This window comes from Heterocephalus glaber, unplaced genomic scaffold (genome assembly GCF_053883595.1).
Source record: "Heterocephalus glaber isolate CG9 unplaced genomic scaffold, H.glaber_assembly_v1.0 deba00001698, whole genome shotgun sequence".
Taxonomy (NCBI): Eukaryota; Metazoa; Chordata; class Mammalia; order Rodentia; family Bathyergidae; genus Heterocephalus; species Heterocephalus glaber.
Window position 1 is genome coordinate 878,735 of NW_028258419.1, and position 11,145 is coordinate 889,879.

General features: G+C 52.0%; 1 protein-coding gene across 1 annotated transcript; it reads left to right on the plus strand.

Annotated features, from left to right (window-relative positions):
• The first annotated feature begins 522 nt into the window (after nucleotides 1–522).
• Nkx6-1 (NK6 homeobox 1) lies at nucleotides 523–6,733 on the plus strand. Its single transcript, XM_004872339.3, has 3 exons — nucleotides 523–1,613; nucleotides 3,135–3,307; nucleotides 5,332–6,733. The coding sequence occupies exons 1-3, from the start codon at nucleotides 944–946 to the stop codon at nucleotides 5,578–5,580; spliced, it is 1,092 nt and encodes a 363-aa protein (XP_004872396.1). The 5' UTR covers nucleotides 523–943; the 3' UTR covers nucleotides 5,581–6,733.
• Nucleotides 6,734–11,145: the final 4,412 nt, after the last annotated feature.

The following is an 11,145-nucleotide window of genomic DNA, read 5'->3' on the forward strand; positions in this document are numbered from 1 at the left end:
ATGGCCTCTGATTAATCCCTGCGCCGGAGGGAGCGGCAGGGCCGCACCAGCCCCGCGGGCTTCGCTTTCCAGGGTGCAGATCCACTGGAGGTGCAGGGGGCAGACTCATGAGCTGCTTTTCCATAAAAGGTCTGGGTTTTATTATGCTTCTCTGTAAAGAGTAATACCCTCTCCGTCCCTGCTCCCCGCCCTTTTCCCACTTTATTTAGCACAATTAATAGAGGCGGCCGCTGGCCCCGAGGCGGAACCGAACATTCGTCGGGCCCCGCCCCTCTTGGCTCCGCCCATGGGGCTCTGGGGGCTGGAGGGGGCGGGGACTAGGCAGGAGCGGCCAGACGCCCCGTAGCCTCAGCCAGTCCGAGGGCCCAAAGCTCCTGAGTGGGCGGAGCCCTGAGGCGACGCGAGGCCCGAGGCTGAGCCGGATTGGAGGCGCTGGGGACCCCCAACCCCGACCGGCACCCGGTCCCTGCCCCGCCCCCGCAGCTGAGAGTGACGTCCCCAAAGTTGTGCGTTTGGGCCCCGCGTGCCCTCCCCGCTGTCCGCACTAAAGAGCGGCCCGGAGGACGCGAGTGTTTTATTACCTTTGAGCACTTCGTCCGAGCTGTCAGCCCAGGCAGCGCGGCCTAGCGGCGCCGTGGAGGTCCGGCTGCGGGCGGAGGACTGGGTCCTCGGGGCCTGGGAGCGCGGGGGTCCGGGCGGGCGGTCCCGGCGGGCAGGGCCCGGCCTTGGTGCGCGCTCGGACTCCGCTCCGCCCGCCCGGCCCGGGGACTCCCGGTGCTCCGCTCGCCTGGTGCGGGTCCTGGCACCCGCGTGCCGGGGCACGGCCGGCGCGGACGCCCAACTTTGTTGCTCTCTTTGCCAACTCCGGGGCGGCCGGGGCGCCGAGGATGCGGCGTAGTGAGCCCTGAGCGCAGCGCACGCGGGACCCGCGCGGCGACCGGGGATGCTGGCGGCGGGTGCGATGGACGGGCCCCGGCAGAGCGCCTTCCTGCTCGGCAGCCCGCCGCTCGCCGCGCTGCACAGCATGGCCGAGATGAAGGCGCCGCTCTACCCCGCCGCCTACGCGCCGCTGCCCGCCGGGCCGCCCTCGTCCTCGTCCTCCTCGTCGTCGTCCTCGTCGCCGTCCCCGCCACTGGGCGCGCACAACCCCGGCGGCCTGAAGCCCCCGGCGGCCAGCGGGCTCTCGTCGCTGGGCAGCGCCCCGCAGCAGCTCTCGGCCGCCACGCCGCACGGCATCAACGACATCCTGAGCCGGCCCTCCATGCCGGTGGCCGCGGGGACCGCGCTGCCTTCCGCCTCCCCCTCCGGCTCCTCGTCCTCCTCGTCCTCGTCCGCCTCGGCCTCGTCCGCCTCTGCGGCCGCCGCCGCTGCTGCCGCGGCTGCCGCAGCCGCGTCGTCCCCGGCGGGGCTGCTGGCCGGCCTGCCCCGCTTCGGCAGCCTCAGCCCGCCGCCGCCGCCGCCCGGGCTCTACTTCAGCCCCAGCGCCGCGGCCGTGGCCGCCGTGGGCCGCTACCCCAAGCCTCTGGCCGAGCTGCCCGGCCGGACGCCCATCTTCTGGCCCGGCGTGATGCAGAGCCCGCCCTGGAGGGACGCGCGCCTGGCCTGCACCCCGCGTGAGTACCGCCCTGAGCCTCGAGCGCCCTGGGTCTCCGTGCGCGCCCTCGGCCAGTCCCCGATGCTGGCAGCGCCTATCCCAGTCTCATGGTTCAGGCCGGGCCGGTGTTTCGGGGAGGGGTCCTCATTTGCCGAGCGCGCGGGGCTGAGCCCCGCGCTCCGAGGGTCTTGGCACATACGGCCCAAGTAGTTGCGCTCGTCCGCGTGGGTGACCACGCGGCGCGGGACGCGTATCTCGGCCGAGGCCCTGCTGTTTTGGGATTACTCAGCCGTCTCTGACTGGGTTAGAGAGATGGGAAGGAGGAGAGATTACCGCATCCCTCCGTGTAGCCCTGATGTTCGGGGCCCGCTTCGCCCTCGCTAGGTCGACTCGCAGCCCCTCTGCAAACCGGCGACAAGGAGCCTGGGCAAGGTGCGGGTATTTACGTGCGTGTCTCTTCCCTGGACGCCCCCACCTCACCTTTTCGCTTTCCTGTTCTCCACCTCAGTACACTCAGTCACTGGGGGCCTTTTGAAGCCGGCCGGTAGCTCCCAGAACGGGAGGCCCGGCCGCGCTTCCTACCGCCTGGACGCTAGCCAGAGCCCAGGACCCCGCTTTCGCACAACGCAGGGCCGTCGTGGCGCCCCACACCCCCACACTAGGAAGAGCCTGGGGAAGAGCAGGTGAAGGCACACAGGCCAGGAAAAATGTGCCCTCCCGCCACGACCTTGCCCGGGCATCTGGGACTCCCCAAGATCTCGCAGAACTTCGGGAAGTGTCCATGGAGCCGCACGGTCCCCAGCCTTCCAGGTGGCGCCCGGACTCAGCCTGCTGCCGTTTTCTCCCACTCTTATCCGAAGTTTGCCCAAGTCTCGGGGCCTGGGGGCGGGGGGGGGGGGGCGGTGAGCGGCGGTGACTGCAGAAGTCCAGGGAGGCGAGCGGAGGCTCCCTCGGGGACCCGGGCGGGGGCCGGCGGGTGTCCGGGAGACGCTATTGTATCTGCGCTGGTGGCCGCCCAGGGGCCGCCAACAAAGGCGACGCCCCCTCCTCCTCCCCTGGGTCTCCGAGGCGATAGACTTGAAGCGATTTACCTCTCTGTGTGCAAAAACAAGGAGCCGTTTGTCGCCCAGACACAGGTTAGGAAAGGGTTCAAGGAGGTTAACAAAAAAGTAAAAGTAGTTATCGTGGCGGAGAGGCTGGAGGGCCTGCGCAGCGCCGGGACCGGGAGGCGATGGTGGCCCCCCTCCCCCCATTTAAGGTGCTGGCGGGTCCGCCCGCGGCAGAGGCTCCCCAGCTGCGGGTCACGGGTGTGGGCCAGGGGGTGCTCGCTGCTGCGCTAAAAGCAGCGGCCTTTAGGAAACAGGTGGGCGTGAAGCAGCAGAGGGAGACGCGCCAGGCACTCTGGCGAACACCGCCGCTTCTTTTTTTTCTTTTTTCCCACCAAGACACAGTTGAATTCTCTTTTTTTCCCTCCACAGTGAGGCCGCTTGTAGCCTCACTGTTGTTTCCCCTCTCACTTCCTTGTTATCGGTTCTCACAGATCAAGGATCTATCTTGTTGGACAAAGACGGGAAGAGAAAACACACTAGACCCACGTTCTCTGGTCAGCAGATCTTCGCCCTGGAGAAGACGTTTGAACAGACGAAGTACTTGGCGGGGCCCGAGAGAGCGCGCTTGGCCTATTCGCTGGGCATGACTGAGAGTCAGGTCAAGGTGAGCGCCTCGGGCCTCGGGAGCGCGCGCTCAGACACACGCAGCGCGCCAGGGAGAGCCTGACCAGGCTGGGGGGAGTTGAGAGCCGCTACCGAGGCGCAGGGGTCTTGCGGGAAGGCAAACTGTTCTTGAACAAAAGAAATCAAGGTCCAGCCTTTGAAATTAGGTTAATCTAGATCGCTAGGGAAACTCGGTCATCATTACAGAATAAAAGCATTACTGAAATGGCTCAGAGAATAGATCAAGCTACTTAGATAGCTTTTCTTTCTATTTATAAGACCTTCAGACTTTTGTTTGCTAATTCACGCTCCACTAGTTTATAATTTCCTAACATAGATCAGCTTTATAGTGCTTCTGTATGAACTTGCAGATTAAAAAGTAGACCCACAGGATCCAACACTTAGCATAAGTGAACCTGCTTTTAATTTAGAGAAGGCAATCACTTTGGAAGAGCAGTTTTCCAAAGGAGTTGACAAAATTATTACCGCACCATAAATTAAATTCTATTTTTAAAAGTTTACAAGCAGATTTAAGATATTTTAGTTTATGACACTTTGTAATTAAAGTGTCACTTTATAATTGAGTTGTACAGTGTATTTCTGGAGAATCAAATTTTAGAAATCTTTCTCTAAAAAATAAAGGAACTGAGCTAGTTGGGTAAAACAACCTGATGGTTTCCTGTATTTTCAGTATTCTATTTTGTCCCCCTTTTCTTTTTCAGTTTGTTACTTTGAGGTTTATGTCTCTTTTCATTAGTTATACTGTTGCTCTTTAAATTAAGTAGGAATAACATTAACCATGTCTCCTGGTTAGAGTGTATTTCCCCCTGGACAAGCATCATAAAAAACATTTCAGGAGTGATTTTGCATGTAACCATTAGAATATCATCACATTTAAAATTATTTTGCAGTAGGCTGGTACAAAGCCTATCATGGTAATCTGGAGGTCTTCATTTGTCACCATAAATATGTCTTCATGGCTAGACCTGAATTATTATAGCCATATAAAAAAATCAAAATCTCTTTCTTAACGATTCTGATTCTCTAGATAAAATACATAGCAGAGTAGAAGCCTAAAAGGAGAATAATTCAATGTCTTTGGAAAACTGGTTGCTCATTGCTGATGCTTTAAAATATGTGTATCAGACACGTGCCAAACATGAATGGGTTTAAAATTTTTTTATATTAAATGAACATCTTGGGCAGAAGCAATAAATAGTAAAATAACACTTGAAAGAATTGGCACAAAATAGAAAGCAATGTAATTGGCAATTTTTTTACTTTTTAAAAATAACTGATAATTCTGGCTTTCGCTTTACGTAGATTTTATGAAAAACTTTAAGGGCTGATGAGGAAAGAGAGAACGATCCAGTCAAAGGACTGTGATGATTTGGACGGAACTATTACATATTTTTCATGCATTTGTATTGGGTAGTGTGAGTGATTTGAAGTTTGTTTTTTAGCAAAAAAAACTTTACATCATACGTTGTAAGTGTAATGGGGATGAGTGAATTTACCTCCGTCATTGTGTACATTCTGGCTTCAAATCAGTGAAACAATCCATGTGCAAAAGTGGAAAGGAGAACAGAGTCAATTGGGCAAATGTGCCTTTTCCCACTAGTGACACTGAAAAACTAGTACACTTTAGGTTGTTTGAAATTCCTTCATCTGTGAAAGCAAACAAGGAATGAAATCACAGCCACTATGGGGAAGTTTTGCGAATGGAAAAGCTTTTTACACCAGAAAGCAGGAAAGGGAACACTTTTTTTTTTTTAAAGAAACTCATTTTTAAGCTTCTTGTGAGTTTTGCTTTTCTTCTGTTCTGGGAAGTCACTCTGACAACCTCGTAGTCTTGTGTCATTATCGCCATAGCAACGGCGGCGGACCTTCGGTGCCGGTTCCTCGAGGGGACCCGGTGCAGGGGACTCCGAGGTCCGGCCCGGGAGGCGATGAAGGAGGGCGGCGGCCACCGGAGAGGCAGGGCCCGGCCAGGCTGCCGCTCACCGCGTCCCCCTGTCGCGGCAGGTCTGGTTCCAGAACCGCAGGACCAAGTGGAGGAAGAAGCACGCGGCCGAGATGGCCACTGCCAAGAAGAAGCAGGACTCGGAGACCGAGCGGCTCAAGGGCGCCTCGGAGAACGAGGAGGAGGACGACGACTACAACAAGCCCCTGGACCCCAACTCGGACGACGAGAAGATCACGCAGCTGCTGAAGAAGCACAAGCCGGGCGGCGGGCTCCTGCTGCACGCGTCCGAGGCCGAGGGCGCGTCCTGAGCGCGGCCCGGGCTGCGGAGATGTACATATCTATTTTTCTAACCCAGAAGTGTGGCGGGAGGAGGGACCGGAGCGAGACTCGGGGTGGACGAGGAGGCGGAGGCCACACGGTGCACTGCTGCAAGGACGCAGCCGGGGTCCCCACACGCGTCCGCGGGCGCCTGGCTCTCCGTCCCCTGCAGTCCCCGGGGCCGGGGAAGGGCGGACCCCACGGCGGGGGGACCTCCAGCCACACACATGCAATCCTCCCGGCCGCACAGGCCGGCTGCCCCAGCTCGCTGCTGTGCGACTAGAGCGACCTGTTGAAGGCTCTGTAAATAAAACGTGAGTCACACTGACTAGAAGTTACTTTATTGTGAATATTTACAATGTAAAAATGCTTTTTTTGAATTTGGTATAAAAAGATGGATCTCCTCCTTCCTTCCAAGCCCGCCTTTTGAAGTCCTATCCCTGCGACCACTTCCCCTTTTATTTGAAACTTAATTTGGGAATTGCAGGAATGTGCTCGTCGTCCCCGACGCCCTCCGGTCGCTCCTCTCCCTTTGGAGTTGCTGAGCCTCAGTTTCCCTTTTTGCCTCCAGGTTCCGCCCCACTCCCCCGGCCCCGGGCCCCGCCCTGAGGACTTGAAGCAGAAGATGTGGGAACGGGGGATCTCACATCTGCCCCTCTGGTCCCCTCTGAAATTGCACAGTCGTTTGTTGCTATTTATTAGTGATTTAAAGAAAGGCTTGGGGAGGGAGGGGCCACAATAGCTTGTGTTTAACTCCTTTCTGATAAAAATGCGTGTTAAAGTAGATGGTGGGGATTGTTACAGCCGCTCCGGGTCAGAACATAAAAATCCATTTAGTTGCTGTAATTGAATTTGAAGTGTTTTGTATCATAAGAATACTATAGAATATGTAAATTGTTTTCTTTTTTAAGCTAATAACGGTGATACATTAGCATCTTTAACCTTTATTAATTTATATAAGGAATTCGGTTTGTAAAGAGAAGAAAGCCCCTTTGCAAGACCAGTTAAATGTAATGCACTTTCTGTTTCAAAGGATAAATCAAATTAAACAGTTTGAAGACGTCTGTTGCCTTGAGTGGAAGGGTACAGATCATCTGATCTCATCAGAGATCTCAAACAATAAAAGAAAACCACACAAAAAGCTATACTGGTTTCTTGGGTGAAGTAACTGTTACTTTTTTTCTTTCCTTTTTGAAAGAGTGGGGTCAGATCTCTCATTCTCCTGGATGAGGAAGGAAAAAGAAATGCGGCCATAGTCCTACCGCTCCTCTGAGAGGCTTGTCCAAAGGCTGCTGCTGCTAATGTCCGTGTTCGGTGTGGTCTAATTCTTTCCTGATCGCTTTTTCCTTGCAAGGAAGTCCCTGGGGAATTTGGGAAGCTCATTTCCATATATCCCAGCCAGCTCCACGGCCAGGCACTAGTTGGAGCAGCCAGGAGCGGCTCTGCCGAACTCGGGTGCTAGAATTCTCACCCCACCCCGCAGCCCAGAAGGCTGAAGAAATTTGTGGAAAGATAGGAACCTTGCTAAACATTTCAAAGAAGAAGAGCGCATTTAGAGAAAGCTGCTTTTAGCAGACCTGAAAGCCTTTATTGTTAAGGAGGCAATACTGTAGCTTTTCCAGCTGAAACGGCAAAAAAATATTTGGGAATCCCAGAGAGAGGGCTGTTAAAATATTTGGGAATCCCAGAGGACACTGTAGTCCTGGGATCTTTTTGTTTTCAGATGCTCAGTCACAGGCTCAGTGAAATATCGTTATCCCCTCAGTGTGGCAGGTTAATGAGCTTGTGTTCTAAGAGAGAAAAATCAATAGGACTCAGTAGATTCTCCAGGCTAGTGTTAGGCATGGGAACTGTTGTGAGTCTGTTTTGCTCCCTAGAAATTTTTTTTTTTAAAAAGATGAAAACTGAATTTTTCACAAATTCAACAAAATGAAATCGGCTGAAGGAAACTCTTGTAGAATACATTCCCAATTACATGGTTTGGTAGAAAGAAAGAATGCAAATCTGCCTTCTTTCTGCTCTCTGTTTTTCAAAGTCCTCAACAAGTTTCAAACTTTTCTATAGGTCTACCTGAGCAACACTAAGGTAGATAGGTGTGGCCCAAGGAAGGCGACTAATCCAAAGGAGACCTTGTGTACAGCAGTGACGTGGTTTCAATTCTGCCATAAAAAATTCTCTCTCTCTCCCTCCCTCCTTTCTTCTCTTTTTCTCTTTCCTCTTGCCCTCTTTCACCCCCTCCATTCTTTCCTTCCTTCCTTCCTTCTTTCCTTTCTTTTTTTGCTGTTATGAGAGAACCAAGAAGGAAACAAGCCGATTGTCCTGCAATTCCATTTTACTGCAACAAATCAAAATCCTTTTTGTATTTTATATTTTTAAGCCTTTATCCACTCCTCTTCTGCCCTGAAAAGCCAAGCAACTTTATTCATTCTTCCTAAGAAAACAAAACCCCACAAGATTAGAAATTTGTTCCTGTAGTAGTAATTAGCAGCAGCAGCGAGATGGTATTAGTCCTAGAAAACTTGGAACTAACTTGGAGCTTTTTCAAGAAGTAACTGGGTTGACAGTTGGTAGTGCTTATTCTGAGTTGGAAGAGTGGAAAGTTACCTCCTGCAAATCCTTTAGGAAGCATTCGCAGTGACCTCACTGCCCTTAAGTTTGAGCACCAGAGTGGGCTGAAAGCAGAGACCTGAACTCTGCCGTGGGTGAACGCGCCGGGGTGGCAGGGGCTGCAGCTTGCCAGCCTGGGCGCTCTGCCCTCAGAGGTGGGCTGAGGCCCGGCTGCCCTGGCTCGGCTCCTCCTTTTCCAGTTGACTGCAGCAGCGACTGGAGGTTTCCAGCTCATTTCCCTCCATCCAGAGCGCCAGCTGGTCACCAGTTGCAACTGGCCCTGTAAAGCTGGGAGTGGGGGACAAGTGGGTAAGTGGGTGGATGACATCTCTCCCAATTCCCCTTATCTTGGTTGATTTGGTTGCCCTGTATTTCTGCATAGCAGGGACAGCTTTCCGTAAGAGTTAGGATGGTGGGGAAGCCAGGACATACTCTGCAGCACTAGGGATGGAGGGTAAGAATCATTTCTCATTTTGGCCCAAACATTTTATGACACTAACAACTATCAGCATCTGATTAAGGCTGCCAAGCACCCATCACAGTCAAAGCGGTCACGATTTAAAAACAGCAAAGTCACAACGTAGGACTTGACAGACCACTGCTTTTTAAAAAGCTCACAGGAAATAAAGTGTCAATATCAAAAGACAAAAGGGGGAAAACAAGGTTTTGTATGTGTGTGGTAAAAGGGAGGGATAGCTTTTATACTTTTGTTCTGTGTGTGTTTCTTTCCCTAAAAAGGAAAAGTCATCTAGGCTTCCTGAGGGATTCGGAGAGGAGGGGAGGCCCTGGATGCTGCACCCACGGGCGGGCTGCTCTCCCTCTCCATTCCGTTCCCCCAAGTCCAAGCTCGGTTCTGCTATTTGGTGACTAATTTTCTCCTTGGCTCACACCTGGGATTCTGTAGCTCAGTGCTCCATGCCCTCGCTGACGCCCGGTCCCCGAGCATCTTTCCAAGCTGATGACCACTGTACTCCACTTTTCGTCTTTCCCACTTGAGGGCAGTGGAAGGAGGGGCCATGGGAATCACACACTCTGGGACTCCCTCCTGCTCTCTGTGCACACAGACCTTCCTGGAGGTGGCTCTTCTCTGAAACACTGGACCAGAAAACACTGAAGGTGCCTTTGCAAGCTTTTGGAGTCTAACATCATGCAGATGAATGTGGTGTTAAGCCAGCCTCAATTTGGGGACCTCCACAGTGTATGTTTGGAGCAACACAAACACGCACGCCCCCCCCCCCCCACAGAGGCACACACTCTAGAGGTGAAATTCCACTTGGGGACTCCTAGCACTGAATAGCTTAAAGGGACAGTGGCTCCTTTGTTAATCACAGACAATAGGATTGTGTAATAACAGTGGAGGTAAGCAACAGATTCGTCTATAAACTCTATTTTAGGCTAATTTGAGCAGCTTAGTCAGCCCTAAATTTCCTCCCTCTTCCTGTGCACACAGATATGTGCAAATATGGTTCTTCCCCCTCCTCAATATAACTTTAAAAAATAAGCCAATTTTTCAGCACACTCCCTTTTTGGACAGCAAAGTGTGTGTTCTGCTCTGCAGCATTTAGATTGCAGCTTCAGGGAGCCATTTGTTCGTCCTGCATCACGGAGCCCTCCTCGTGGTGTGCAGAAGGCACAGTAACAGGCGCCCTTCCTTTGTTAACGGAAAGTCCCGGGAGAGGGGTAATGGGGTGGAGAATTTTCCTGAAATTCTCCCTTCGGTGTTGCCTGGGTTGGTTTGGAGTTTCCCAGAGACAGGACAGTTTATCTGAAAGCTGAGTTCACTCTCTGGTCTTCCTCTTCCAACAGCAGGTACTATAGCTGGGATGTTTATGTGTTCATCATTTGTTCTGAGGCCCCGGAGCAGGCATTTCTACTGGAGACCACACTTGAAGACTTACTAAAGTAGAGGAGGGCATCTCTTCGGTGGTTAATGTCTACTGGTGCCTGGCCAGGGGGCTGAAGCAGAGCCCTCATTGAGAGCTTCTATTTCCGTACACTTTGAATAATCAGGGCTGGTTTGGATGATGATACAATCAAAGATGATCCCTTCTTCATTGTAGGGAAAGAGTCTTTATTATGCAATTTAAATAGGTGCACATTATTTTTATGAAGGAGCTCTATTACCTCTATAATGTTACTGCTTCTGTCTACCTTGGGGTAGGCAAAAGAAATATTGAGGCATAATTACTCTAGTTATTTGGCAGATACATCAAATTTAGGAAGGATACCACCGGTGCACATTTCCTTTCTTCTCCATAATATACAGTTTTATTTCGGGACATACATAAATTATGAAAAAATTAAAAATGATCAAATGGGTCAAATGCACCTGTATCAACCACAGAAAGTCAAGGTTGCCGGAAATCCACTAACTTGCATGTTACCATGTGGTCTATCATTTTCAAACAAAGCCATTGGATGAGTTTTCATGCTTCTGATCTGAGCCTATACCTGGGTCCATAGTTTGTGGTCCCGTCTCTAGCCATCATTTGTAGCTTTGTCCTTTGCATTTGAAGCTATGGCTCAGCTCTTACAAAGAATATTGTAAACTTTTGTTTTCCTTTCATAATTTTTCTTCCCTCCCTGTGCTATTCACTTGATCTGTAAGGACTTGTCAACAATTTTTCCAAAAATCTGATGGTCTCAAATGAGTGAGAGGGTCTGAGAAGCCCTTTATTTTCACTGAAATCAGATCAGGTAGCCATTGAGAGCAGCAGTTGGGCCTGAATCTTCGGCCTTTATAGGCTCTCTTGAGGTTAAGGTTAAGGGGCTTGACTGCTCTGTCCTTCAGTATTCTCATCTGTGAAATGGGCCGGTAACCAAACCTACTCCCTAGCACTGTTGGGAGAATGAAGCAAGGTCATCTATGCCCAGCACCCAGCAAGCCAGGAAAGTCTTCATCACCAGCCGCGCCAGGAGGAGTGGGAGAAAAGCCCTGTTTAGGTTGC

Bases quoted from the DNA above. Each gene is read 5' to 3' on its own strand.
- Nkx6-1 (XM_004872339.3), top strand. From the start codon at position 944: ATGCTGGCGGCGGGTGCGATGGACGGGCCCCGGCAGAGCGCCTTCCTG. The intron at 1,614-3,134 runs GTGAGTACCGCC...CGGTTCTCACAG, and splicing joins GCGCCTGGCCTGCACCCCGC to ATCAAGGATCTATCTTGTTG. The intron at 3,308-5,331 runs GTGAGCGCCTCG...CTGTCGCGGCAG, and splicing joins TGACTGAGAGTCAGGTCAAG to GTCTGGTTCCAGAACCGCAG.